This window comes from Trichosurus vulpecula, chromosome 5, assembly GCF_011100635.1.
Source record: "Trichosurus vulpecula isolate mTriVul1 chromosome 5, mTriVul1.pri, whole genome shotgun sequence".
In the NCBI taxonomy this organism is placed as follows: Eukaryota; Metazoa; Chordata; class Mammalia; order Diprotodontia; family Phalangeridae; genus Trichosurus; species Trichosurus vulpecula.
The window spans coordinates 270,307,196-270,334,680 of NC_050577.1; the positions used below are offsets into that span (position 1 = coordinate 270,307,196).

At 43.7% G+C, this 27,485-nt stretch overlaps 3 protein-coding genes across 6 annotated transcripts in view; 2 read left to right on the forward strand and 1 right to left on the reverse strand.

Moving 5' to 3' along the window:
* The first annotated feature begins 2,009 nt into the window (after positions 1-2,009).
* NFE2 (nuclear factor, erythroid 2) lies at positions 2,010-7,124 on the forward strand. Its single transcript, XM_036762124.1, has 2 exons — positions 2,010-2,123; positions 6,111-7,124. Exons 1-2 carry the CDS (start codon positions 2,010-2,012, stop codon positions 7,122-7,124), a joined length of 1,128 nt encoding a protein of 375 aa, XP_036618019.1.
* Positions 7,125-10,891: 3,767 nt separating this feature from the next.
* HNRNPA1 (heterogeneous nuclear ribonucleoprotein A1) lies at positions 10,892-17,888 on the reverse strand. 3 transcript variants are annotated; one of them, XR_005010480.1, is made up of 12 exons: positions 17,726-17,831; positions 17,000-17,116; positions 16,661-16,807; positions 16,311-16,521; positions 16,115-16,207; positions 15,933-16,025; positions 15,505-15,579; positions 15,095-15,253; positions 14,413-14,565; positions 13,940-14,005; positions 11,282-11,359; positions 10,892-11,026 (listed from the first exon to the last, which is right to left on the reverse strand). XR_005010480.1 is itself a non-coding variant. In XM_036760052.1 (11 exons), the coding sequence occupies exons 1-10, from the start codon at positions 17,738-17,740 to the stop codon at positions 13,950-13,952; spliced, it is 1,119 nt and encodes a 372-aa protein (XP_036615947.1). In that variant the 5' UTR covers positions 17,741-17,888; the 3' UTR covers positions 13,377-13,708; positions 13,940-13,949. The 3 variants fall into 3 exon arrangements, 2 of the variants coding, with proteins under 2 accessions (XP_036615947.1, XP_036615948.1); XM_036760052.1 differs by lacking the exons at positions 10,892-11,026; positions 11,282-11,359 and adding an exon at positions 13,377-13,708 and having other exon boundaries at positions 17,726-17,888; XM_036760053.1 differs by lacking the exons at positions 10,892-11,026; positions 11,282-11,359; positions 15,095-15,253 and adding an exon at positions 13,377-13,708.
* A 479-nt stretch (positions 17,889-18,367) lies between these two features.
* CBX5 (chromobox 5) overlaps positions 18,368-27,485 on the forward strand; it is a 40,500-nt gene continuing 31,382 nt past the window's right edge. The window contains exon 1 of one of the 2 annotated variants that reach the window (XM_036762080.1): positions 18,368-18,517. The gene's annotated coding sequence lies outside the window, so the exon portion shown is untranslated. The remainder of the gene's footprint in view (positions 18,518-27,485) is intronic. The other variant, XM_036762083.1, reaches the window with a different exon arrangement.

The following is a 27,485-nucleotide window of genomic DNA, read 5'->3' on the forward strand; positions in this document are numbered from 1 at the left end:
AATTCATCCTATCACTACACCCTGCCTGAATCCAAGTAGACATTTCTTCAGGGTTGGGCCTACGCATACTGTGGCCTGGTTGGGGGAGATTGGGAGGGAGGCAATGAATGATATTGAGATAGGTACTTGGAGGAGAGCACTGAGGGTAGGGAATCAGGGGAGGAAAAGAACACTGGATGGGGAGTCATGGGGTCCGTTTTCAAGTCCCAGATCTGTTCATTGTTAACTGTGTGAGCTTGGGCAAGTCTAAGCTCTCTCTAGTCATTAGCTTCCACCATATAACAGGAGAGGGTTGGACCAGATGACATATCTAAGGCCCCTTCTGATAGAAATCTACTATTCCATGATTCAAGGAATGGGGAACACTAGAAGAGAGGAACATGAGTAGAGAAGTCAATGGGGGAAGAAGGTAAGGGCCATTGGAATGATCCTTATGTTTGTGGGCATTACTATTAATAATATTACAAATAATTCTCCTACTTTTATTAATATCACTAATAAACCTTAACAATACCTTATGCATATATAAGCTCCTTTTCTGGTTCTCACTAAGTTGGGTTATTGATACTACTCTTTGAGTTTATGTGCCTAATTAAAGGGTGGAGTCTAGGTTAACTAATCATGGTTGATTAGGAATGTCAGCTTCTAAGGCCATACATTCTGTCTTCAGGACCCATTGAGGGTTTCTCCTATGCTAAAGGATAGCTAAAAAGAGTGAGTTTGCCCTCCATTCTTCTTGCTGCCACCTAGGTCTCTGACTATAAACTGGAGGAGATCTCTAACTCTAAACTATGAAGAGATCCCTCTTGATGTCTCCTTCAAACCTCTTCTGCTCAAGTTTCTTCTTGTTTCTTATTGCTTGAGTCTAGGGAGAGCCCAATGAAGGTGATGGGTGGCTGTCTTGACAGCTTTTAGAGTTTAGGACAACTTTCTTCCTCCCACCTACTCCCAACTCCTCAAATTTCCTCATGTTGTCCTACCTCTCCCATCAGAGAAAGAATGAGGAGAAAAGGGATATGGGCTGGAGAGAAGAGGGCTGAGTTGGCTAGAGGAAAGCAGACTGGGCACGGTGATAAGGGTAATGATCCCCATGTCTCCAAAAAGGCTCCTAATGGATGAAGCAATTGGAAATACCATAGGGAAGAATGTATTGAGGGTAAATAGTAAGAGGAAATTCTGAATAAGCAGAGCTGGGAAATGAAAGAATGAAGAAGGAAAACTGGAAGTAGCTTTGCTTCAAAAAGATCTCAATTTAAAAAGAAAGCTGTGTGGGTTGGGGAATGGATAAAATAACCCCTTTGGGACCACAGGCATAGAGGTTATGCCTAGAAACCCTATCTTCCTTTCCTACTCTGCTCTTTGCCCTAAGCCCGATAACCTCTTATCTTCCCCAGCCAGGAGGAGCCTAGGGTGGGGAAATAGGAGAGGGTAAGTCTATTATCAAGGACCAGGCCTGGGGTTGAGGTGGTTGATTCTCTCCATGTCACTGCCCCTTCAGGATCTCAAGGTTCTTACATGTCTTAGGAAGAAAAAAGGTTAATATCCAGGAAATGAGAGGCGAAATGCGGGAGAGAAATAGATTCCTGATGTTGCCCCACAGAATAAAACCCTGGAGTCCTGACTCCCTTCCCTAACTGTGGATGTGGTTTTGGGGTATGAGGAGGAATGAAATAGAGAAGGTCTTTACTCTAGGGAAGGTCAAGGACCTGCTACTGCCTCTCCAAAGACAAAATTTGTTTTAACAAGAAGGTGGATTCTGTGTTACTAAGGACTTCAAAGCTCATAAAACTAGGTGGTCGAGTGAGGGAAACAGGAGCCTTTTTCTCCCAGGGGATCTCTCAGAAGTCAAAGAGAGTTGGTAGGGGGTGAGTTGCCCCTTCCCACACAAGCTGATGGACGGACAGGATGCACTGTGGTAGGTGAGATCCTCACCCTCTCTCTTCATCATTTCAGGTTGCTTGGGTGACCTCAGCCTGGGGGGAGCCCTCCCTGGCTCCTGGCCTGGTAGGATGCCCCCGTGTCCTCCACAGCAGAGCAGGAACCGGGCTACGCTGCTTGCTGCCCCAGAGCTGGGAGAGATGGAGCTGACCTGGCAGGAAATTATGTCTATCACAGAGCTGCAGGTGAGAAGGGGAAGGCCAGCCAGCCTGGGCAGCAGGAGTGGCCAGGGGTCTGAGGAGAAGGGCCAGGAAATGCAGGCCCTTAGGAGGGTGTGGTTGCAAGAGTAGGCCTGAATGGGAGATCAGGTAAAAATCAGACAGGCCCAGGTCAGGAGGTAGGGGGGGCAGGGCTTTGGGCTGGGTAAACAAGGGAGGAGGTACTAAAGAGGCGTGGGGACAGAAAGGGGGGAGCTGTTGGTGATGAGGGAAACACAGGCTCTCCACTGCTTACTCCCATCTCCCTTTTCTTGCTTGCTCACCTCCTTTCCCCTTCTTCCTTCTCCTCCCCGTCACCCCTACCCCCTACTTTTCTGTTCCCCTATTTAATGCCCCTCCCCATACCTCTTTATTTCTTATATCTTCTCACCTCCTTACCCCCCCCTTAGTTTCCCCTTACCCCTCTTCTCACCGGTGCCCCTCCCCCCAGGTAACAGAGTCTGGGGCCTTGGAGGGCAGACGATGCAGGGGTCCCCTCCTCCTGCTGGTCAGACAAAGGGGTATCTGTTGAACAGAACAATGACTTCTTTGTCCCTAGTTGGGTAGGGATCTGGGGTGGCCGCTGGCCATGGGCTGGGGGCAGTTTTCATAGCAGGCTGACTGCATCCCTGCTTGGACTGGCTGGCAGATGGGAGAGAGACAGATGGAAGCAAGGGCAGGAAGAAAATGCTCCAATCCTCCAGAGTCTTGGATTGCCCCAGGGCTTTTCACCTCCAATTCTTTGCCTCCTTCTGACTCTTCTCATCTCCCACCCCCCAGTATTATCCTTTTCCCCAGTTCTGGCCTCCTCCTCCCCTCTTCCCCAATATATCCCACTCTTCTATATGCCCCATTCTTTCACCCTTCTCCTTCTAGCTCACCAATGCCTCCTCCCAACCCACCCCCATCTCCCTAAATTCTAGGTTTCTAAACCCGGATGATAATCCAACCCTAAAAGGCCCTGCCTCGCTCACTGCTCGGTATCTTACAAAAATAGCTGCATTATAAGATCCAGGGGTCCCTCATGGGATCACAAGAGCTTCCTTTGTTGTTGCTACTCTACCTCAGACCACCTCCACCAGACTGCTTTCCCCTCAGCAATTGTCCTAGCCAGTTGGCAGAATTGTCCTAAAAGAATCTGACCATAGGGGCAGCTAGGTGGTGCAGCGAGTAGAGCACCAGCCCTGGAGTCAGGAGGACCTGAGTTCAAAGCTGGATTCATTCAGACACTTGACACACTTACTAGTTGTGTGACCTTGCGCAAGTCATTTAACCCCAATTGCCCTGCCTTCCCCCTTCAAAAATACAAAAAAAAAGAGAATCTGACCATAGAAGGATAGATTGGATTCCATCCCCATCTCTACACCGAAAGATCCATAGGATTATAGGATCATAGATCTAGACTTGGAAAAGACCTCTAGTCCAACCTACAGACGAGGAAACTGAAACCCAGGGAGGTTGACTTGACCAAGGCCACACAAGTAGGTATGTTCTGAAACTAGGTCTTCTGATTCCAGAGACAGTGCTCTTTGGATCCTAACGTACCATTCTACTTCCATCTTAGAACAAGGAGGATCTCTTTTAAATCTTAAAACCTTCCCCCAAAAGATTCCACAAACTGGATGTTTTGGGTGATCCTTCCTTTGATGCTAAACTCAGTTTTTCCAGCAATAATAATAACATAGCTAGCATTTATTTAAACAGTGCATTTAGGTTTGCAAAGCGCTGTACAAATATTATCTTGGTTCATCCTCACGATAACCCTGGAAGACACGTGCTAATATTATCCCCATTTTACAGATGAGAAAACTAAGAAGTGACTTGCTCAGGGTCACGCAGCAAGTAAGTGTCCAGGGTCAGATAGGAACTCAGGTCTTCCAGACCCAGTGCTCAATTCACTGCGCCACCTAGCTGCCTCTTTATTTGCATTTTTGTTTAATGGTCCAGGGATCCTTCTGACCTTTTATTGGTGTCAAGGGCCCTTTTGGCAGTGTGGTGAAGCCTGTGAAAACTTCCTCAGAATCATGTTTTTAAATACATAAAATATCTATAGCATTTCAAAGGAAATCAATTATAATGAAATAAATTTATACAAATTTTTATTAAAAAAGAAGTTCCTGGTTACCAAGAGCCCCAGCTTTATTTACTCAGAGCTCAGCGAATAGGTTATATTTTCTGTCTCGTCTTATGTGCTATCTACTCCCTCAAACCTCTTGCCTTTAGACTTTATCATTTCAGATCCTTCAATCAGTCCTTCAGTCAACAAATATTTATGAAGCATTTACTATTTGCCAGGCATTGTGCTAAATGCTGGAGAGACAAAAAAAAATTCTAAAAAATCAGTCCCTGCCCTCAAGGAGCTCACAGTCTAATGGAAGAGACAACATGCAAATAACCATGCAGAGACAAGATACATGCAAGATAAATTGGAGATAATCACATAGGTCAGGCACCAACATTTAGGAGGGTCAGGAAAGGCTTTTTGTTGGTGGAATTTTAACTGGTCTTGAAGAAGGCATGAATAGCCTCAATTTTTTCAGTGAAATTCGAGATAAGATTTGATTCAATTTGATTCAATTCGATTAGATTAGATTAGATTAGAGAGCCACAGGAGGTTTGAGGAGGGATAAAAAGATTTAGATTTAGAAAAATCAGGATAGGGAATCAGTTTAAGGAAGTGTGATAAGATTGCCTTGCCACAGTGAGAGCCCAGTTGAGATTATGTAACATAAATTTGTAGTGGACCCAGTCAGAACAGTTTCATGATTTTCTCCAGCTTTGTTCAGTAGCACATGGGTAGGAGTGAAGGCCATGGAGGGTGAGAGTAATCCACGGCTGAGGTTTGGCAGGGCAAGATGGACAATAATAGGAGTCTTTAGAGAAGAAGATGGTCTAGGGTCTTCAAAGGGTCAAGATGAGGAAGGGAGGAGAGTGTAGCCTGTGCAAGGGTAATGGTCTGAGAAAAAACAGAGGGGTGGACAGTTTGGAAATGTTGATGAGCACAAAGAACTGTATTAAGGGTTGTGAGGCAGATGTAGAAGGGGAATGAAAACAGATTAGGAAAAGATGAGGGAATTTCAGAGTTTCCTCCCACTTCCTGTTCTCATCTCTCATCTTCCTAACTTCTGTTTCTCCCTCATCTCTTCCTCTCCTGCACCCATGTTCCCTGACCTTTCTATGGGCTGGAAGGAATATGTATGGGGGTGGAGGTGGGAGTACATAGATATCCACGGAGAGCTTAACTTGTGGTGCTGGACTCCAGCTTCCAGGAAGAAAATATGGGCCTCGATATGATCTCTATCCCATCCTGCCCTACTCCCTAGACCCCATGTTTCCTCCCAGAAACATACTGATCAGTAGTGGGTAAAATATCCCACAAGGGTGCTACTTCCTTTCTGTGGACTGCCAGTGCTTATAGGAAGCCTTTCCTGCCCAACTCCCTAGAGAAGTGCATGGATGTGTGTTCTGGGCAGGCTAGCAAGCTTGACTATTATGTAGCAGGGGGTGAGGTTGGGTGTAAGGCTTGGGAAGCCCAAATGTGGAGAAACCAGAGCTAAGCCCAGAGAGAAGGAAATGGGGACTGATTATAGGTTATGTTGGCTGAGGGCTGAGTAGGGCTAAGAAAACGAATAGGGACTGAATGTGGGCAAAAGGACACTGTGGGATTGGGGATAAGTATAGGGAAGGGAGGTTACATGTAAGAGACGGGGGCTGAATATAGATGGTGAAGGGCTGAACATAGCAGAATAGAGGTTGAGTGTGGTGGGGATGTGTAGGGGGATGCTGAATGGAATGGGAAACTGGGTGTAATAAATGGGGAAATGAGTGTGGGGAATATGAAGATGAGTAGAATGGGGGTAGGGATGAGCATAAAGGAATGGTAAGGGGTGCTGGAAATGGGCATTCTTGGGAAAACTCAAGCCTAGATAGCCAAGGCTTCTTTCACAATCAACTGACCTGTCTTTCCTTCCACAGGGCCTTGATATCCAAAATGAGCCAACCTTTGAGTCACCAGTGCCATATTCTGGGCCTGCACCTCCTTCTGCTTATGGACCTTGCCCAATTCTCCCTGACACTGGCAACCACCTCACCTCACCTTATGAGGGTCTCTACCAGGACTTCCCCCCACCCTCAGCCCTGGTTCCGGACTCTCCCTATGCATATGGAAGCCTGGCCCTTCCTGTTTCCAAGCCCATGACCCTCTCAGGACTTCTTGGTGAACCCCTTCCCAAGTCCCTATCCCTGCTGGACATGGGGCTGCCTGTGGGACCCACCAAACCTCAAGAAGATCCTGAATCTGACTCTGGTTTATCCCTCAACTACAGTGATGCAGAATCCCTAGAGATGGAGGGAGTAGAGGCTGGGAGACAGAGAGGGGAATATGTGGAGATGTTCCCAGTGGAGCACCCCTATCCACTCATGCCTAACTCTCTAGTCCATTCCAACTATGCTCTGCCACCTCCTGAGACTCACTTGACTTTTGAACCCACAATGTGCCCTGGAAGGGCCAAACCCTCAGGGCGAGGAGAGTCAGGAAGCAGGGATGAACGCAGGGCTCTGGCCATGAAGATCCCCTTCCCCACTGACAAAATTGTCAACTTACCTGTGGATGACTTTAATGAGTTGGTAGCTAGGTATCCACTGAGTGAAAGCCAGCTGGCCTTAGTCCGGGATATCCGCCGGCGGGGCAAGAACAAGGTGGCTGCCCAGAACTGTCGAAAAAGGAAGCTGGAGACCATTGTGCAGTTAGAAAGAGAATTGGAGAGGTTGGGCAATGAGCGGGAACGGCTACTCAGGGCCCGAGGGGAGGCCAACCGGACCCTGGGGGCCATGCGCCAGCAGCTGGCAGAGCTGTACCGAGATGTCTTCCGGAGGCTGCGTGATGAAGCTGGAAATGGTTACTCCCCAGAAGAATATGCCTTGCAACAGGCTGCTGATGGTGCCATTTTCTTGGTGCCCAGGGGAGTCAAGATGGAGACATCAGACTGAATGGGGGGGGAGAGGGGAGAAATTAGGAGGGAAAAGAAATCGGAGGTAGTAAAGTGTGCATTTCCTTCTTCCCCTAGCCTTGCCCTTCTAAGAAAGATGCTACTCAAACACAGCCCTTCAGGGCAGAGGCTGGAGAATTGAATTGATTTGCAGGGTTCAGGAAGAAAGGCATCTCTGGGGAAGTGAAGGGTAGGGGTACAACTAGGAATGGCATTGCGGTAACTTCAGGAGAGCCTGGTTTAAAGTACATGGGAGGCCTGGAAGCTATCTGCTGTATACCTAATAGACCCCTCCCTTCAATTCCCCAGAGAGGCCCCTCCACCTCCAAGGACTCAAATTAAGCTTTGAAAGATAAAGCATGATACAAAAAACTTTCTTTGGTCTTCTTTCACTTGTATAATTTGGTCAGTGCTGGGCATCGACAGGGCCTGCTCATAATCCAGAGCAGGAAGGATGGGGGTGTGAGAAAGTGGTTAGGAGATGAATGAAGAAGATACTGGTTGGATCCTGAAAAATAAGTCTTGTATTCCCCAGTTACAGATGGAAGAAAATAGTAGGTTCTGGAGGTTTGATGCCTAGCAGTTGTGATCTCTGCCCCTTCCAGACCAGGAAACCCTGTTGGTACAGGGGACTGGAGTTAGTATACTTTCTCCATCTCGCTACTTCCCAGGAACATTCCCCTCTAGAGGACAGATGATTTTTCCAAAGCTTGGGGTCAGAGAGTGGGGGGGTCAGGGAGTAGGAAGGCAAGGCACTAATATATCCTATCCTTCCCTATCTATGAAAGTCCATCAGTTTGTATTCTAATGAGACCAGCCCAGGGCCTAGCTGTAACAGAGAGGCCAAACAGATCTAATAGGCAAGTTTTAAGAGGGCCCCACCACTACCACTGATCCTTACTGAAAAAGGTGTGATAAAATTCCCATCACTTTATAATGAACTTGCTAAATCTGTCTGGCCTAGATCAAATGATCATGTTCCTTGAATTCATATACTACTTGACTCTCTTGTACAAATTAACTCAGAATTTCAGGAGAGAAAGCTAGCCTAGGAATATGCCTTGGTTCCAAAGATATAGGCCAGCCCATTGTGCTGTTTATAATCGACAACTGCACACAAACATGAGGTAGAGGAAGACTAGCAAAATGAGACAATAAAAAGACTTGGTGCCCCCGAAAGGATCTCACACTGCCAAAATGAACTCTACGAAAAAAAAAAAAGAAAAAGAAAAAAGCTGGTGGGTGTTGAGGGTAGAACAGAAGAGACTAGCAATGTCATTAAGGAGAATGGAGAACCTGTTACATGAAGTAGAGGTGTTGAGCTTGAAGGGAGTGTAGAAGGGGGAATAAAATAGTTAATTCAAAGTAATTCAAGTGTGCACTCCCATTTCCAAAGGGAGGTTTTGAATTGGAGCAAGAGAGAGCAATTAGACAAAAGGTTCTATACCCTGAACAGGACAGATGAAGATTGAGTTGTTTAAAAAAAAAAAAAAAAACACTAGATTGATAACAAGTCTGGAAAGCAGAGGTTGGAGGCAGACCAATTACATCATCTTGAAATCTCACCTTCCCTCTCCTCCATCCTAAAAAAGTCACCATCTCTAACCAACATGTTCCAGGGTTTGTCATTACATTCAAGAAATTTTAGTTCTCCCCTAAATCCATCATGTTGCAACCCTAGCCTATTTTCTTTTTAAAGCATTGGTTCAGACAGCTAGATAACTACAAGTGCTCCATTCCCTCCATTGAAAGGCAGTTTAGAACTATTTGGGTCGCCACCATTCCACTGGTGCCTTCAGATCTGATTTATGAAGCTGCTGCACCGTGGGGGGTCTTTATTGTCTAGCATTACTTCCTGATTTCATTCTTTTAAAAAGCTAGTCATTCATCAGACTAGGAACTGGACCAGTGATCTTATTAGTATAGGGAACTCCAAAAGAAGGAAATCATTTACCCGGCTTGAAGACCACGTACAAGATTTCATTAATAGCTAACATTCAACTAGCACTATGCCATAGTTAGCAATGGTTCATATTTATATGGTGCTACAGGCCAGGCACTGTGCTTTACATCTTGTCTCATGTGGTCCTAGGTGGGAGATGTTATTATCCTCATTTTACTGATGGGGAAACTGAGGCAGAGGTTGTGACTTGCCCAGGGTCAGCATCTGAGGACATGGGTTCTTCCAGCCTCCAGGCCCAGAGCCCTATCCATGGTGCCACCTCGCTGCCCCCTAGGTAGCATAGGTAGGACCTGGGTTCAGACCTTGATAGGGGTTCTTAGCCTGGGATGCCATATAGATGGAAAAAAATTTCATCTTTATCTCAACGTAAATTAGTCCATTATAATCCCACTGAGAACATGTCCATGGTGCAAAAAAGAAAAAAAGTTAAGCTAGTAAACAATCTAAGGACTTCTCTGGACCTGTCTATGCCAGGGACTCCTTTCTTTGTAGATAGACCAAATGGAGACACAATGTACACTCGATGCACAAATCAAACCACATGTGCTACATTGTAAACCCAGGGGGTTGAGGTAGGGAGGGCTGTTAGGCGAATAGGAAAACGGAAGAAGCAGTATTTCTCATTTGAGATTTAAAGCATTATTCTACTAGGTGAGGTGGGGAAGCTATTCAAATGCACAGTAAACCGTGAGCAAAAGTAGTGTATTTTGAGGTTGGTAAGCAGATAATGGCTGCTGAGAAGGCTTTGAAAGCTAAGCCTAGTGGAAGATGGCTAAGATGAGTGAAAAAGCGAGACACTGGGTGAGGTGTTCACAGTGACTGTAGAATGGGTGTCAATACTTGCACCACCTAGCTCTGGGCTGATTCTAACAATTCGCAAACCCCATGACTCTATCCTTTTGTCCAGTTGGCTTAACAGCAAAGCGAGGAATAGTATTTACAAGCTAGGTTAACTAATTTATCATATAGCATTAGGTGAGAAGTCTATCAGGAGACCTGAGCATTATCAACACACCTTCAAATCTCTAGGCTCCAATTATTGAAAAAAAACAAGACGAATCTCCTCTTCGGGCTCTTGCTACTGCTTTTCTATTCTTGCTATTCCCTACCTCAAGATGTACCAGGGAAAGAAAGCAGATATTTCACAGCCTAGACAGACTCCAATTCTATTTACTTGGTTATCTCCTATATTATCAGGATCATGTTTTATAGTCAGATGTCATTGTTCACCTTACATCACTAAGCTAAGGGCCAGTGGGAGCTCGAAGTCACAACCTCAAATACAGTTGTAATTATCAAACACCTCCAGGAGTGCAGGGGCAGGAGGTATACCAATTTTAAAACTACTCTTCTAGCTCAATAGCCAATATATTTAGGTTTGAGATTTGTGCTCAGGTGCCAGGGAACTGCAGCTCAATATATACTCGTATGGAGCAAGACCAAACAGGTGCCTGGTCTCCTTGGAGCCAACTTAGGAGTTACTCTCAGGAAGAGTGGCTGTTGTTCAACAAGTAAGCTAATCTTTAGGTAGATTATCTAGGTGATCAGAAGACTAAAAGCACTTCAGACATGGGGGTCCTCAGCCAATATCAATTTTGATTAGAACCTTTTCATTCTAAGAAAGCCCAGTGCTTCCTTTCTTACCCATGTGGTCCTATGCTGATAGAGTAGCAAAAGAACTGGCTCAGGGGTTCAGGCATGGGTCCTAGGCCTGCCCTAACTACCATTATATTACAGTATTACATAGGTCAACTTCTCCAGGTTAGTGCTATAGCGGTTGAGAGACATTGACAAGAGGCAGGTGATTCGTTTTAAAAACATTTTACTAGAACATATCCGTTCTTAAAAAAAATGTGAGCTGCACAGCAGTCAAGAATCAAGTCAGCTGCATGCCAGCTAAATTTATAAGTGGCTTCAATTCTGGGCCTTAAATGATGTTCCTGCAAAAGAAAAGATTTCATTCAACAAGCGCTGTACCCTCAAACCCCATTTAACCCTGCCCAGATAAAACCGGATGATTTATTTACTTGTGCTTTGTACAATTGCCCTGTCTTCCTGGTGGACAAGACTGGCACTGAAAACACCACCTGAATCCTAACCTTATGGACTCCCCCAACCCCAATTCCAGAGCCTTAAACAGCATTACCATTCACTTTGCTTTTCCCAGGCTTAAAAATATATTTTAGTAAACTTACATTTTAAGTAGCCACTTCAATGTGCCAAAGGCCTCTAGTTTTTAGAGGGCTAACCAGGTACGGACAGCAACTTCCATCCTGGAAAAGTAAGAAACTCTCAGTATTATCTCCTCCCTAGGCTAAAGCCAATTTCAAAATACCCCCCCACCCAACCTCCCCTTAAGGAATACACCCCAAAGCTAGCCCTTTGCAAAAAATTAAAAATAAAAATGCTTAAAGGGTGTTCCTAAGGCATTCATGTGAGCCACTGTGAGGGGAAATGGGAAAGAGGGCAATAGAGGCCAATATTTTCAAGTATGATTACCAACCATTATAATTAATGTTAAGATTTAAAGTGCCTACTGGCTCTCATGGGTATTAATTACATTAGATTTCATCATCAGGGCAAGTGAAGATACTGGAAAGGGATTTTAAGACTCTAGATGAGTACAACTAGACTGGACTATTTTATTTGCTGGGCTCAACATGTTATTTTAGCAAAAAGAAACAGAAACAAAAAAAAACAAAACAAAAACACAGAAAACAACTATAATTTCAGACAAACTATATGGACATAAGTAAAATCTGTTCTTACCTACCAGTATAGCAATAAAACCTTTCCTTCTGGCTCTGACTGCTAGTCCTAAGAGTCAGATGTGCCTTACTCTTGTCTGCCTCCTTCCTTCCGATGGGCACTGAAACTTCTCTCCCTCCTAGCTTTCATGGATCGTGCCGAGGCCTGCCCCTGGCTTATCTCTGTACACTTGACTCCATACCACAAGTGTCTAAGCGCGGAGCCATTCGCGCTCTACTTGCTAGCAGTTCCTAGTAGCTGAACATCTCCTGGATCTTTAAAGCCATTGATTGTCACGATTCCTGAGGTATCTGCAAACTCCCTGAACAGTTAAGGTTCCACCTGCCATTGCAAACTCAGCCAATATCAAACCCAAGGGACTACAAAACTTTAACAGCATAACCATGCTTCTTCCCACCCCCCTCCCCCACACCCTCTGCCCGCCCGACTCACCCCATCCACCCACCCTTCCTCCCCCATCTTTCCAAAGATTAGTTAAGGGATAGGATAACAAACCAATGGAATGGAATACACAGACCTATTAAATAAAAGCTTTTTCTATTCTATAGGATACAAAGTCACTGGGAGAAACAGAACATAAATTGACTAAATGAGGGAACCAAAATGCTTTAAGAAATGACCTGAAGAGCATGTCTCTTCTAGGAAATGGGATTGAAATTGGCCCAAGCTCAAGAATACTATACTGGATGACTTGATAGGCAGCCACCTGAGTTGGGTGAAAGTCTGGGTGACATATTGCACTTAAAAGGAAAACTGCAGTTTTAAGACAGCCTCAACATGGCCAGTGAACTACTTCTAAACACCACGCTCCCCCAGCCCTCACTTTAACTCAAAAATAATTTGAGACCCCCAGATATTGAGGAATGCTAGCTCAATCTATTCTTATGAAATGCAAATTAAGTAGAAAAACTTTTACCACTGCAGTTTTCCTTTAATGATCCTTAAGCCTCAAGCCAGTACATGCCCCTCTTAAAACCAAATCATGAACATGGTCTGAGAAATGTTAAATTCACCCCCAACCTCCTCCCCCACTCCCCCACCAGGGCCTTTTCTTCACTGGGGTGTGGCATAAGCCAGCTTACTGCTAGCTAGGTGGGGAAGGGAGAAAATTCACTCAACTTCTGTGAGTCCATAACAAAGGGGCATTGGAAGTTTTCACTCAAATGTTTTGAAATCATTGCCAATGATCACGTATATTGGAGGGCAGTAGTTTTTTCTTAATCAACTGAAGCCTTGTGGGAGGTTATGTTTAAGGAATCCATAATTGCCAAATTTCAGAAAACAAATTTCTTAATTTTAGAGTTGAATATGGGGGTCTGAGGCTTTTGGCATTATAAACTACCAGTCTCACCATGGCAAGACTATTATAAGGCACTTGATGACTCTAGGAATGCTCACAATGAGTTACGATGATTATTTTAGAATAGAAGGGACCTTGGGTCTAACTTGATACTACCGCATGCTTGTTGGGGCAGTTTGGGGGGGGGGGGAGCTTCGAGTAGACTAACTTAACACAGCACATTTAAAAAAGACACATTTATTCAGCGTCATGATCAGACTATTACATTTAGCAATCAACAGCATGGGTGCAAAAAAAAAATCTACATTAAAACCCCTTGTTGGAATGCTTTACACTTTCCACAGAACAGAAACTAAAATAACCTGTTATACAATTAGTCACAAATACAGTCCTGGTATTTTTTTGCCCATACACAAAAAGTATTGTCTAAAACATGTCTTCTTGTAGCAGCTAGGCCCTGCCACCACTGTGCTTGGCTGAGTTCACAAATCTGTTGTAACCTGTAGCTTCCCTGTCACTTCTCTGGCTCTCCTCTCCTGCTAAGCTTTGTTTCCTGTTGAACAATACGAATAAAGTTGTTAATCTAAACACATATTAAGACTCAAAGCTATAATCCAATAGCAAGTTTTGTTCCCCATAGATTTTGCTGATCTGAATTATTAACATCAACAAATTTACTGCAATTAAAAATGTTAACTATGTTGCACTGCTAGCTACATTAGTATTACTGGGTTCATTAATAACTGTAAAGCTCAAGTGTGAGGTGAGAAGACTTAATACTTACCTAATGGTAATTAAAATCTTCTGCCACTGCCGTAACTACTGCTACTACTGGAACCGCCATAGCCACCTAGGGACAAAAGCCTTTCTATTAGTTCCTTAAGTCCTCACTATTTTCTCCCAGGTTGAGAATCTTACCTGTACCAGTATTTATCGTATAAGGAGCTAGCTCTGGAATTATGCCTTGGACATACAAGTCAAGTGCTGTGACCCTAGGAATTCACTACCAACTCCAAATCCTATGTCTAGTTGCTATTTCTAGGGATTGTAGCCATCTCTAAGGGTAAATGTGCTCAGTGCTTTTTACTAACCTTTGTCAGTAACCTCCCCCTGTGGACCAAAGTATGCACCCTTAAACATTATCCCTGATCTATTGACTGTGCACAAGCAGCTTTGGCTACTTCAATCCAACTTTTACTTATTCAACTTTTATTTGAGGATGGCAAATTATTCAAAATTATAAAGCAAACATTCTACCTTGGTTACGTGGTTTGGCAAAATATTGGCCCCCACCATAAGGGCCTGAGCTCCTGCCTCCGAAGTTTCCTCCCTTCATGGGACCAAAGTTTGAAGACTGATTGTTGTAGTTGCCAAAATCATTGTAGCTTCCACCACCTCCAAAGTTGCTTCCTAGATCAAAAAGAAGTACCCTACCAGTTACTAGAAGACAACTAAAAGTCCATAAATCATTGCCACCCTCCCACAGTTCTGTGTCACTGACAGCCTACATGCCCTTTGTGCACTCACTTTCCATACTGGATGAGACAGCCTGTTGCGTAATCTAATCAGTCACAATGCCACTGGTAAAGACAGCTATTTCTCCAGGGCTTTGAAGAAAAATTGGTCTGGTACATATAAATAATCTGATCAGACTGCCACTGCCTGACGAACCCAAAACAGTCAGAACACCTAATCCTGCTATGGAAGTGACCTAAGACACCATCCTGCTTTACCTAAAAATCTTAAAAGGCAGGGAGTGAGGCGGCCCAGCTTAAAGCTGGGAGGAGGTAGCTTTTGAAAACCAGGTTTCATGCAGTGCACTTGTTCAATGCTGTTAAGAGCATCAAACCCCAAAACAAGATTGAATGTTTTTTAAAAACTACAATACTAATCTAGACTACCACACCATAGTACTTGTTTGGGTTCACTTGATACCTACCACTACCACCGCCAAAGCCGCCTCCGCCTCCTCCGTTGTTATAGCTGTCATAGCTGCCACTCCCGCCATAGCCACTGCCCTGGTTTCCATAACCCTGTCCACCACTTCCATAGCCTCTGTTTCCTCCAGAGTAACCAGGACCGCCTCCTCCATAACCACCTACAGAAGAATACAATTCTTCTCAGTAAGACAAATTTGACAGTCAAAAATCCATGCAAGCTTAAAGGCTCAAGGCCAATACACAGCATGCATGTTATGTTGGGACAATCAGGTCAAGCTCAACACATGCAGCACTTAAAAAAAAACAAAACAGAACAAAACAAAAAAGCAAAACTAGGCCTGTTCTAATGGGAGAAAGAGCCAAGAATCCTTTATTTACCCAACTTATATCTAAGTAAAAGAGCACATACCATCATTTCCAAATCCATTGTAGCCATCTCCACTTCCACCATATCCTCCACCACCACGACTGCCACCAAAACCACCTGGAAGAAAAAGGGCATTCAGTTGGGCATCAACTATAAAACCCAATTTTAAGAAATCTAGCCATCCCCAACCAGCCAAGTCACCTTTACTATAACCAACTTAGGTACTAAATCAAGAATGTCATATGCAAAGCACTGGTGACCGTAAACTATCTGCCTGAAGTCAGTAGTCCAAAATGGGAACAAATCACAGGAATGCTATCAAACAGGCAAAGGACTGAGCATAGAAATATTAAGGTGGTCACTAGACTGGAGAGAAAACAGCAATGTTCTCTTTTCCATAAGGAATAGCACCTAAAATCTTTAATAGATAAGTCAAGTACTGCTGCTTGCTTATTGTGGAAAACACATACCACGACCACTGAAGTTCCCACCACGGCCAAAGTTATCATTTCCACCAAAGCCACCTCCACGGCCACCACCAAAGTTTCCAGAACCACTTCGACCTACGTAATAAAAAAAAAAGCCCACCATTTAAAAAACTGGAGATAACAGGCATAAGATGACCACCAACCTAATGGTTTGGAAAACTTACCTCTTTGACTAGATGAAGCACTGGCCATTTCTTGCTTAGACAAAGCTTTCCTTACTTCACAGTTGTGGCCATTCACAGTATGGTATTTTTGAACTAGGGGAAAAAAACTCCCATTAGAAACATCTAATGGCTGAAAAATCTCAACAAAGTCGATTTACAAAGCTTGGTTACTTCCAATGCCATTTGTGATACTCACTGACAATCTTATCCACAGAATCATGGTCATCAAAAGTAACAAAAGCAAAGCCTCTCTTTTTGCCACTGCCTCGGTCAGTCATGATTTCAATCACTTCAATTTTTCCATATTGTTCAAAATAGTCTCTTAAGTGATGCTCCTCAGTGTCTTCCTTAATGCCACCCACAAAGATCTTTTTCACAGTTAAGTGGGCGCCTGGCCTTTGAGAGTCCTAGACAAGACCAAAAACAATTGGTGGAAATGGCTAAGAGAGTGACTTACAATCTTGGGATACCTGAAGCCTTAAATAAGGGCTAACCTAAACTGCATTATTAATTAGTCAAGACTTACAAAAGATGAGAGAAGCATACCTCTCTGGAAACAGCTCTCTTTGGTTCAACAACTCTGCCATCAACTTTGTGAGGTCTTGCATTCATGGCTGCATCTACCTCTTCCACTGTGGCATAGGTAACAAAACCAAAGCCCCTGGAACGTTTGGTATTTGGATCCCTCATCACCTGAGACAGTAAGAGCATAGATTCGACGTTAATAAGCAATACAGCCAACAAAAAGCCTCTAAGTAGGAAAGCAGATGATGGGCCAGTGAATTGCTTGCATTACTAAATTTAAATGGAAGCTACTTTCTTTCCCTCCCCCACCGAAAGCATTTTTTTTTGCTTTAGATTTGCTCTTGTGCAGCCAGCACTCACCACGCAGTCTGTAAGCGTGCCCCATTGCTCAAAATGGCTCCTTAGGCTCTCGTCCGTCGTCTCGAAACTCAGGCCTCCGATAAACAGCTTCCGAAGCTGCTCGGGCTCCTTGGGGGACTGAACAACACAATAGAAAGGATCGGGAAAAGGTTGTTAAGTCGTCCCCAGGGGGTGGGGGCGGAAGGTCCGTGCAGCACCCTCGCTAAATAGGAGCTTCGCTTTAAAGTACACGTGCCCCCCCCCACCTCCGGGTCCCCAGCCCCCAGGAGGGGACAAAGAGTGCGCCCCGAGCCTTATGCTGCAGCCCAGACCCGCCTGTCAAGACACCAGGCTACTGGTGGGTAAGGAAGAGAGAAAAGAAATTCAACGCATGCGCAACAAAGAGAGGGAGGACGGCCGAGAATACCCAAAGAAAAAAAAGATATCGCCAGGAAATCGAAACCGGCCACAAATCAAGGGTAGGTGAAGCGAAAAGAGAGAAAGGATCTCGGCCCGTGCGACTCAAGGAGCCTGTAGGCCGATAAGGACCGCGAGGGCTGGAGGCTCATGGCGGCCGGGCCTACAAAATGGCGACCCGAAGGGGGGGGGGTGTGGGACCGAGAAAAGACTACAGAAGTCAGGGATAAGGCTCGTATTAGAGGCATATCGGGCTAAGCTCCGGAAAAAGGTACCGGGGAGGGAACAGAGAAAAACGAGAAAGCAGAATCTTGGGGTTGTGACTCTTACCTCTGACTTGGACATGGCGAGAGCGGTAGCAGAAGCTTCAGCGATCCTTCTCCAACGGCGCCGAGGACAGAAAGGAGCTAGCTAACTAGCGTATCTGCCTCCCCACCTCCGGCCCCGCTTTTTAATCCCGCCTCCTCGCGTTCAGCATTGGTAGACTCCGCCCCTACTTGACAACCATTGGATAGCTCCACTCATTCTACTTACTGATTGGTCTATGGTACAGTATCTTTGCGTTACGTAATGCGTTACGTAAATTCTGCCCCGAGGAGGCTGCTGATTGGCTTCTGAGGAGTTCTTTTTTTTCTTAAAGCGCCTGATTGGCTCTTCTGCCAGTCACTCTTGTTTGAATGTAACCAGTTTTTTTAAGGTAACTTTAATTTTTAATTCCTTAAATATTACGCTATATTTAGAGAGGAAAACACGATTAAACGTGAAAAATTAGAAAAATAATGAATGACTAACAATTAGGTTTTGGGCTTCGAGTGCTCTCAGAGCGCATGCGTAGTGCCACAGCCAATTAACGCAAGCGCAGTAAAAAAAGCCTGAGGGCTATTCGTAACACGTGTAATGGCGGGGATACACCTGCGCAGTGGCGGGAGTCTTGTCCCTTTCTGCGCAGGCGCAGTGGGCGGAGGAAGGGTCCTTCCTTGGATCGCGTGCGCAAGCGCAGCGGCGGATCCGTTTTGGCGGGCGGTTGGCGTTGCGCAGAAGGCGGCGGTGGTTCCTTGTGGTCCGGCCTCTTCGCAGAGGAACGGGGACAAGGTTAGGGTGAGAGAACGCTCTCAGTCCCGGGTAAGTGGAAAACAACCATGTCTACACTTCTAGGTCCTTGGAGCAATTCCAATCGGGCCCGTTATTGTGTGAAATGAATGGACCGCTGGGGTGGGGGGGGGCGGAGGAAGAGCGACAGGGTTGTTCAACCAATAGGAGAACAGGGGGCGGGTGTAGGTGTCCTGATAGCCTGTCCTCTTCTCCAATGGCTGTATAGGAGGGAACCAAATGGATGAATAAGATTGACAAGACCATAGACCAATGGAGCCTCTATTTGGTGGTTCCCAGTAACTGACATGGGTCCTTGGGCCACAGGAAGGCGGGAGGCGGGTTCTTTACTGAGCTGGCACGCTCTAAGCAAATTGGAGAGAAGTGCGCGGGGAGGTTGGGCTCGCCAGAGAGACAAGGGTCTGAGCCCAATGTGGAGATGAGGGTCGGGCCTTTCAGATAGATGGATGAGGCGAATAGCCAATAGGAGGTCAAACCAAGGAAAGCGCGCGGGGACACGGCCCAATCAGCTCTCCAGCGGGGGGAGGATTTAGATTTGGGGTTCCAAGGAAGCAGTATTGCCTTTTGGGGGTGGGGATCCCCAGGGGATGACTTGTTTTTCACCGAGGCCTATGGCTTCGCCCCATCCTAACCGTGTTCCCGTCCTGGTGCTTGTAAGCCTGTTTGATCATCAGTGCTTGCCTGAGTTTGGCCTTCAGCCCTTTTTACCCCTTGGAGTTAAGTGCAGGCCAGGGAAAGAGCAAGACCACATGTCTGGAACCTTTCTTTGTACCCCATACACACACTCCCCCCAAGACCACGTGTTTGTCTGGAACCTTTCTTTGTAACACACACGCTCCAAGACTACGTCTTTTTCTGGAACCTTGCTTTTTACACACCAAGACCACATATTTGGAACCTTTACTTTTTAACACAACATACATATTTGTCTGGAACTTGGCTTTTTAAGGCACGAATATACACACCACCCCCACCTCACCCCTTTCCTTTTGCACTGAAGGGAATTTCAGACCTTCATTTGGTCCTCTGAAAGTGCCTCACAGAGGAAACTGCCCAAGTAGCCATGCCTTGGGGAATCCAGAAGCCTTTTGATAACCTGGATGAATCCCTGAGGAACTAAGGGTGATGCCTGACCCTCACTTTGCTATTCACATGTTTTGTGAATGAAAGAAAACTGTCATCAAATGGTTTGTTCTAAATTGGTTTAAGTAATTCATTAAGGGTTAGTAATTGAGCTTCTTTGGAAGTAGCATAATTTAGGAAATTTTATTATACAGTCCCTTCTGATTTTGTACAACAAAAGAAATGAAATTTTTACAAGACATTTGGTAAATAAAAACTTGAAATTTGCTTTGCTGTTAATTTCCATTTTCTCTGGCTTATGCAAAGGATGAAATGTTCTGAGGAGGCCCTGTAGTTTCATTGGTTTAGGGAAGTACAGAGTAAGGAAATCAAGAAACTTCTTAATGTGTCAGGACACAGATTAAGTGATTTGCAGGGGATCACTCAACTGGGATATATGTGCCCCAGACTAGACTTGAACCCATGTCCTCCTAACTCCAAGGCCAGCTCTCTATCCACAATAACGGGATGCATCTGAAGTGATGTAACCAACCATAATCTCAGTATTTGACCACAGGGTGTGATGTGAGATGAGTTAAAACTAATCTCTCCATCATTTGTTTAAAAGTTAGGGGCCAAATGAATAATTTGATTTAATACCACATTTGATGAGAATCTCTTTGAACCTTTATCTTCCTCTCATATAAATTGGAGATTAAACAAAGGAAGAGAGATATGCTATGTTTTGATGGTAGTATTTGAAAACCAGATTAACAAGGGTGTGAGCTCTTTATTTAAAGATCTAATAAATCAGATCCATAGGCCTTCTATTATTCAAGTAGAGTGTATTATAATATAGTTTGTGTTTTACATGCCTGGTTGAATAAAAACAAAAATTCATTAAACCAACCTGTGACCTGTTAGTTGCTACAGTTGTACTGTGTTCACAGATGTTTGAATGCTTAAAATGAGTGTGAATGTGCTTTTGTTCTAAGTGAGCTTTATTTCATTATTTCTTGTATTTTCAGCTAGGTTGGATCTCTTACAAGCCATTTTAATTAAGTGGTTTGTTCACACTTTTTCCTTTGGAAACTAGGTCTCCAAATCATTACCTCCTTCAGTCAAGATTGGACAGCTGATTTATCATCTTTGGGAAAAGGTGTCTACCTTGTCTGTGGGTATTCATCTTTGCAGCCTGTTAAATATGAAATGTGTGAACATGGCAGTTTGAATGACCTTTACGTGAATAAGGACTGGGAGGTTGGAACAGCTTCAGGTTCAAGCCCCAGAAGTTCTTGGTTATACAGCTAAAGTAAGCAACAGTCCTGAATTTAGTATGTTTTGTTGAGAGTTTTTCACTTTAAAAAATTTTGGAGGGGGTTGCATTTTAAATTCCAAACTGTCTCCCTCCTTCCACCCTCTCTCCTCACCCTGAAGGCCACCATTTGAGACAGATCTGTGTGTGTGTACGTATACAAACACAAAAAAAAAACCCATACCATACGTACTTTTATTTATCAGTTCTTTCTCTAAAAGTGGATAGCACCTTTCTTCACAGGTTCTTTGTAGTTGATTTGAGTATAATATTCAGAATAACTTAGTTCACAGTTATTCTTCAAACAGCATTGCTGTTACTGTATACAACATTTTCTTGGTTCTGCTCATTTCACTCTTTGTTATTTCATGCAAGTCTTTCCATGTTTCTCTAAAATCAACCTCATCATTTGTTATAGCACAGTAATATTCTATTACAATCATATATCACAACTTGTTTAGCCATTCTCCAATTAATGAGCATCCCTGCAATTTTTCAGTTCTTTACCACCACAAAGAGAGCTGCTTTAAATATTTTAGAACATATAGTTTCTTTTCCTTTTACCCTGATCACTTTGGGAAACAGATCTAAAAATGGTATTGCTAGGTCAAAGGGTATACACAGTTTTATAACTCTTTGGGTATAATCCCAGATTGCTTTCCAAAATGGTTGGATTAGTTCACAGTTCCACTAAGTTCCCAATTTTTCCACATACCCTCCAACATTTGTCATTTTCCCCTTCTGTCATTTTAGCTAATCTGATAGGTGTGAGATGATATCTCAAAGTTGTTTTAACTTGTATTTCTCTAAACAACAATCATTTAGAGCATTTTTTAATATGACTTTGATTTCTTTAATATTGCTTTGATTTCTTTGAAAAACTGCCTTCATAACCTTTGACCATTTTTCAATTGGGGAATGATTCACTTGTATTTTTTAGGAAATTCTTTTAACTTATATCTAACCTTCTTTCCTCCCCGCCACACAGTTTATTATTTATGGAATATTTTGGTGTGTTTTACAAGTATAATTTTAAAATTTAATATGAATTGACTTCTAGTCCAAGGTGCTAAGTAAATGTTCTGGTAAATATTACCCTGTTAACTCCCTACCATTATGCAAGTGGGGACTTTTTGTTTTCCATTTATTATTGCTAATCTGGTCAGCCCTGAATTGAAGCAGTGGAGATACTCTTTGTGCTAAAAAATTCTCATTTAACCTAGTCATGTAACATACAGAGATTCAGTTTTCTGCTTCTGCCATTGAAAAATCCAGTTCAGGGAATGAGATTTTATTAACTATATTGAGCATTGAACCCACCTTTTAAAAAGACCATTTATCTTGAAGACTGTTAAGGACCAGGGAAGACTTCTGTATTGGGGAGACTGGAGAGCAGAATAACAGTTAAAACTTAAAGCTTGTCTCAGGATGTTAGGAAAATGAACGAAGGATGGCCTAATTTACCATCCTGTAAAAAGCTACTCAGATACTTTGTCAGTAGGAACCTTAGAAATGGAGGTGGAAGGAAGTAATAAGCATTTATTAAGCATCTACTCTGTGCCAAGTACCGTGCTAAGTGCTCTAGAGTGTTTCACGTAATCACAGCCACCCGGTGCTGTATTACCCCCATTTTGTAGTTCAGGAAGCTGAAGGAGACAGGTTAAATGACTTTCCCAAGGTCACACAGCTAGTGTCTGAAGTCAGATGTAAGCTAGGGTCTTTCGGACTTCAGGCACATACTTCAGGCACATACGTCCCGGGTACTACCTAACTGCCTGAGGGTTCCTGGATTACATTGAGGCAATGAGGCTTATCAAGATCACTGCATTTCAAACATTAAAGTGGTTTATAAGCCATATTGTAGTTGGCTAGTGACACCTAATCACTTTCCCCACCTCCTCCAAATGTCTCTAACTGCCTGTCTCTTTTAAGGACTACTTTTCCTACCAGTTAGCTCCTCAGTAGTTGAAGCCATGTTCTAATTCTCTTTCTAGTGGCAGGGAGCAGTCTGATTAAAGAAGTAACAAAGGAGAGTTAAGAAGTAACAAGGAGAATTGCAGCAAGGTTTTCTTGTAGCTGCTATTTACACATTGTTATTGATGAACTTGGACTCTGGGCAAGCATCTTTTCTCCCAAACATAAACTCTGATTTCCCCTGTCTTCTTGTAAAAGATGAATCTTCCTTGTAATTGCACTAATGGGAAGGAATCCAGGTCGTCCAGAGAAGAGTTGGCTTGTGAGGAGTCCAAGACCCAGATTGGTTGGGATTTCTGTAAGCCACTGTGAGGCACATACTCATTTCTGATGACAACTTTACACTTGTGTTGGCAGAACACCCACAGTGACAACTGCCTATGTTTAGTCTGTCCAGGAGCTCTGCCCGCCAGCATGTTTGGGGAAAAACCTACACTGTTCCTCTCAGCAGCTATGTCAATAGTAGACCGTTCTGGATTTGTTTTGTTGAGTCTGCCAAGGGTTTCTTTGGAAAGTTGCCTCAGTTTACCTCTGAGTAAGCAGGGGCAATGGGTGTTACCTCCTTGGGCATCTGTAAGGGATGTTCCGAAAACGTTAGTGCTATTTAAAATTTTAATACCTTGAGTTTTGGGATACTCAGTATTTGGCTTATCATGTGCCCAGGATAAGATTTTAAAAGAGGGTTGATTCATGAATGAAATTCTGCATCTAACTTAAGAATGTGCTTTTTGCCTTATTTTTTTTACCTGTTCTCACATCTCCACCTTTCTAGAAGAATTTAATTTAAAAATAAAAATTGAAATCTTTATTTGAATAATTTCTTGAGAACCTTTGTTCAGTCAAGCTGGAGGTGGGTCTGTGCTGCTTGGTGAAGTGAAGAATTGGCTTGAGTATCCTCAACCCTGGGTCATGGTGTCTAGCTGAGCACTTTGTGCAAGTTACTTAACTACGCTCTCTCTGTACCTCAGTGACCTTATCTGTACAATGATGGCTTGATGGTAAGCTTAATAGCTCATAGCTATACACTTAGAGTTTCCAAAAGGCTCTCTTCTTTTCCCAAGAGGTAAGTAGTATCCATTTTACAGATTTCATGGGTATGTCTGGTAACTTTTGTAAAATGTCACTCCAGCTCTTCAGTTTAGTGACTCCCAACTTCTAAATCTATGGTGCTCTGTTCACTACACCCCACCCTAAGGGCCCATTCCTCCAGCTTTAATATCATGTGATTCGGTGAATAATTGTCTGGTTAATCAGAGTCTTTGGGGAAGTTTAAAAAACAATAGGTTTGATTAGTTTAACGAGCTGTGTTTCTGAAGGAAGCTCTAGGCATTCCCCTTGCTAATGGATAACTAACTCACTTGTTGACCTGTTCTAACCAGTGCTTAATTACTGGGTGTTTTAACCTCTTTAAGGGGTTTCTAAATAGGATTTAATAGGCTTGCTGGGCCTTTTCACTTTCATCCTAAGAGATTGTTTATTGTATTTTCTATGTCTTTACTTCCCAAAGGCCTTAAGTCCTCCAAATCTGAAACTATGCCTTAAACTAATGAGCCCGTGGTCAAAGTTAGTCCTGACCTTCATGGCTTTTATTTACTTTTAGAAGAGTGCATTTAGGCCAGGGAGTCTACCCTCACACCCTAGCAGAAGAGCTTCAGTAAATGTGGGCTGTGGGGGAGGAGGTGTATTTTGTGGTCCTTCTGGCTGTTTCCTGACCACTGGGAAATTTTTAGTTTTTCAGCTCTGTTGTCTTCGAATTTCCCAGGGGTCATCAGCATGTGTTTGGGACCAAAAAAAGGAAAGAGTAATCCAGGGTGCAGCTAGCACGTGAAATTAAATTCAGGAAATTGAAGCCCTGCCTTCTAAGAGGTCAACCCAGGCTCTGCTGAGAAGTCTTGGGTTTCACTCCTTAGGCCAGCCCCTTGACCTCTGAGAATCAGAAAGCTGTGTAGGATAAATACAGGGCTAATTTGTGTGGCCTTTCAGCTATAGATTAGAATCTGATAAAAATAAAAGACAATGGGGAGCAAAGGCATAGATGAAGGAAACCCAAAAGATAATCCAGAAACCTCATTTTAATTTCTTTCATCCTCATAACTTACCTAGTATTTTTCTAGGACTGGGCTTCTTAAACTTTTTCCACTCAGGACCCCTTTTAGAGTTTTGGCCTTGTTGGTTGAGGGTAGTGGAAGTGCAAAGCATGCCTTGTGTCCAGAACCTAGGCTGTAGTGATGTTGCATGCTGCTGCTGCTGGAAACACCTCAGATTCATTATGCATTTAATTTTTGACTAATTTTGGTCATTGCATCAGAAACCTTTTACTGTTGCCAGATTTTCAGGTCAAGACCCAAAGTTTAAGTGCTATTCTAGGGCACTGAATCTTAACCTTTTTGTATGTCATACTGCATTGGCAGTCTGGTGAAGCCTATTCTCAGAATTGCATTTTGTTGCCTTCATTTCCATTGAAGGAAATGTTCATCTTAAGTCTAACCTCTAAGGTTAGTAAGGATAAAGATGCATTTGTTCTTCCAGTCCATGTTTATATGCTCCCCCCCAATCTTTATGGGCTCACGGCTCTGCTCTAGAGTTATCCAGCCGCTCTCAGGGAGAATGAGGAGTCTAGTCAGCAATGCCCACGTTGCCAGCCTGGGTGACTGGAAGGATGGGAGTACCCACAACAAAAATAGGGGAATCTGGGAACTAAGATAATAAGTTCGATTTTGGACATCTTGAATTTGAGGTGTCTGTAAGGTATTTAGTTTGAAATGCCCAACAAGCAGGCAGTTGGATCTTTACAAAAAAACCTAGGTTGTGGTGGGTGTAGAACTAGATTTGGAGGCAGCAAAACTTGAATTCCAGTCTGGCCTCTAGTTCCTGACACTGTGATCATGGATATGTCATTTTTACTTCTAATCCAGTTTCCTCATCTATAAAATGGTGTTAGAAGTACCCCCCCCGCCCCAGGTTCCTCTGACCTTGAGAGGTAGGGCGGACAGATATTACTAGCAGTAACCCAGGTGAATAAAAATCTCATTTTCTGGATTCCTAGCCCAATAAGTACCCTTTTCCTTGTGCACAGTTGACTGGTTGTATTTTTATTTACCCTTAATGTCTGCTGGTGGAGGTGCTGAAAGATGGCAACTTGGCCAAAAGACCTAAATCTGTCAGCAAGCATTCATTAATCAGCCTACTGTGTTCCAGTCTCCTGGGGATATACAGAGACAAAAATGAACTTGTTCCCTGCCTCATGGTGCGCTCACTTGACAGTTTATCCAAGGAGACAAGTCCTCAAGTATGTCCACACAAAGTAAATACTGTGTTCTTGGGGGTGGCATTTGAGCCAGGTATTCTAAGAGGCAGAGAGATTGGGGAGCACATTGCAAATTACTGCACTTAGCCAGTAGAAATGCTCACATTGCAAGCAGCATCCTCTGTGAGGAGCCCCTAAAAGACCAGTTTGCACTGGAGAGGACAGGAAGGAAGGGGAGTAATAGCATGTAAGTCTGGGGAGGACGATAGAGACCAGGTTATGAACAGCTTTAAAACTCAAAAAAGAGAAGCTTCTATTTTGATTTATTTAGCAGAGTAGTGGTATTGTTGGTCCTTGTATTTCAGGAAAATCATTTTGGCAGGTACCTAGAGAATAGATAAGAGAGGACAGAGACCAATTAGGAGGCCATTGAAATAGTCCAGGCCAGAGGTGCTGAGGGCCTTAATTAGGGTAGTGGCCCAAAGAACAGAGAGAAAGTAATGCATGCAAGAAATGTGCTGGTGGTAGAAATGACATGATGTAGCCATTGGTTAAATATGAGGGGTAAGGGAGAGTGAGGAATCAGCAATGCCCACAGTGCCAACCTGGGTGACTGGAAGGATGGTGATGCCCTCAACAAAAATAGGGGAATTCTGGGACTAAGGTAATAAGTTTAATTTTGGACACTTTGAGCTTGAGATGTCTATAGAATATTCAGTTTGACACACATGATAGGCTGGATATATAGATTTGGGGGTCATCTGCATAGAAATAATTAATCCCTCAAGGACTCAGAAAGAAAGTAAAGAGAATTGGAGAGGGCCTAGGACTGAGCCTTAGAGAGCACATACTGCAGAGGGGTGTGGTGTGGACAGTGAGCCTGCCAAGGGGCCTGAAAAATGATCACCCAAGTAGGAAGAAAACCCAGAAAGAGCAAGGTCACAAAAACCCAAAGGTAGCGTGCCAGTATCATGCTTCAAAGAGGTTGAGATAAGACTGTGGGGAGGGAACTGAAATATATTTAGTGCTTACCATGTACAAACCGCTCGACTAAACTGTTTACCAAAAAATTATCAAAACTTCACTAAATCCCTTTGAAGGAGCTGCTGTTATTATCCCCATTTTACAACTGAAAAAGTGAGGCTAGCAGAGGTTGTGACTGGCCCAGCATCACATAGCACTGAGGTTTGCCTAATACCAGGCCTAGTGCTTACTTGAATTCCAGTCTGGCCTCCAGCCTCTGACACTGTGATCATGGATAAGTCATTTTCACTTCTAAGCCAGTTTCCTCATCTATAAAATGGGGTTAGAAGTAACGCACAGTTTCTTCTGACCTTTAAAGGTAGGGAGAACAGGTTTGGCAACTAAATCAATAAACTTTG

Excerpts from the sequence above, each read along its gene's own strand:
- NFE2 (XM_036762124.1), top strand. The coding sequence starts at position 2,010 with ATGCCCCCGTGTCCTCCACAGCAGAGCAGGAACCGGGCTACGCTGCTT. Across the intron at positions 2,124-6,110 it reads TGTCTATCACAGAGCTGCAG|GGCCTTGATATCCAAAATGA; the intron begins GTGAGAAGGGGA and ends TTCCTTCCACAG.
- HNRNPA1 (XM_036760052.1), bottom strand. Across the intron at positions 15,254-15,504 it reads CAATGGATTTGGAAATGATG|GTGGTTATGGAGGAGGCGGT; the intron begins GTATGTGCTCTT and ends ATTCTTCTGTAG. Across the intron at positions 14,566-15,094 it reads CGGCTTTGGCGGTGGTAGTG|GAAGCAACTTTGGAGGTGGT; the intron begins GTAGGTATCAAG and ends TTTTTGATCTAG.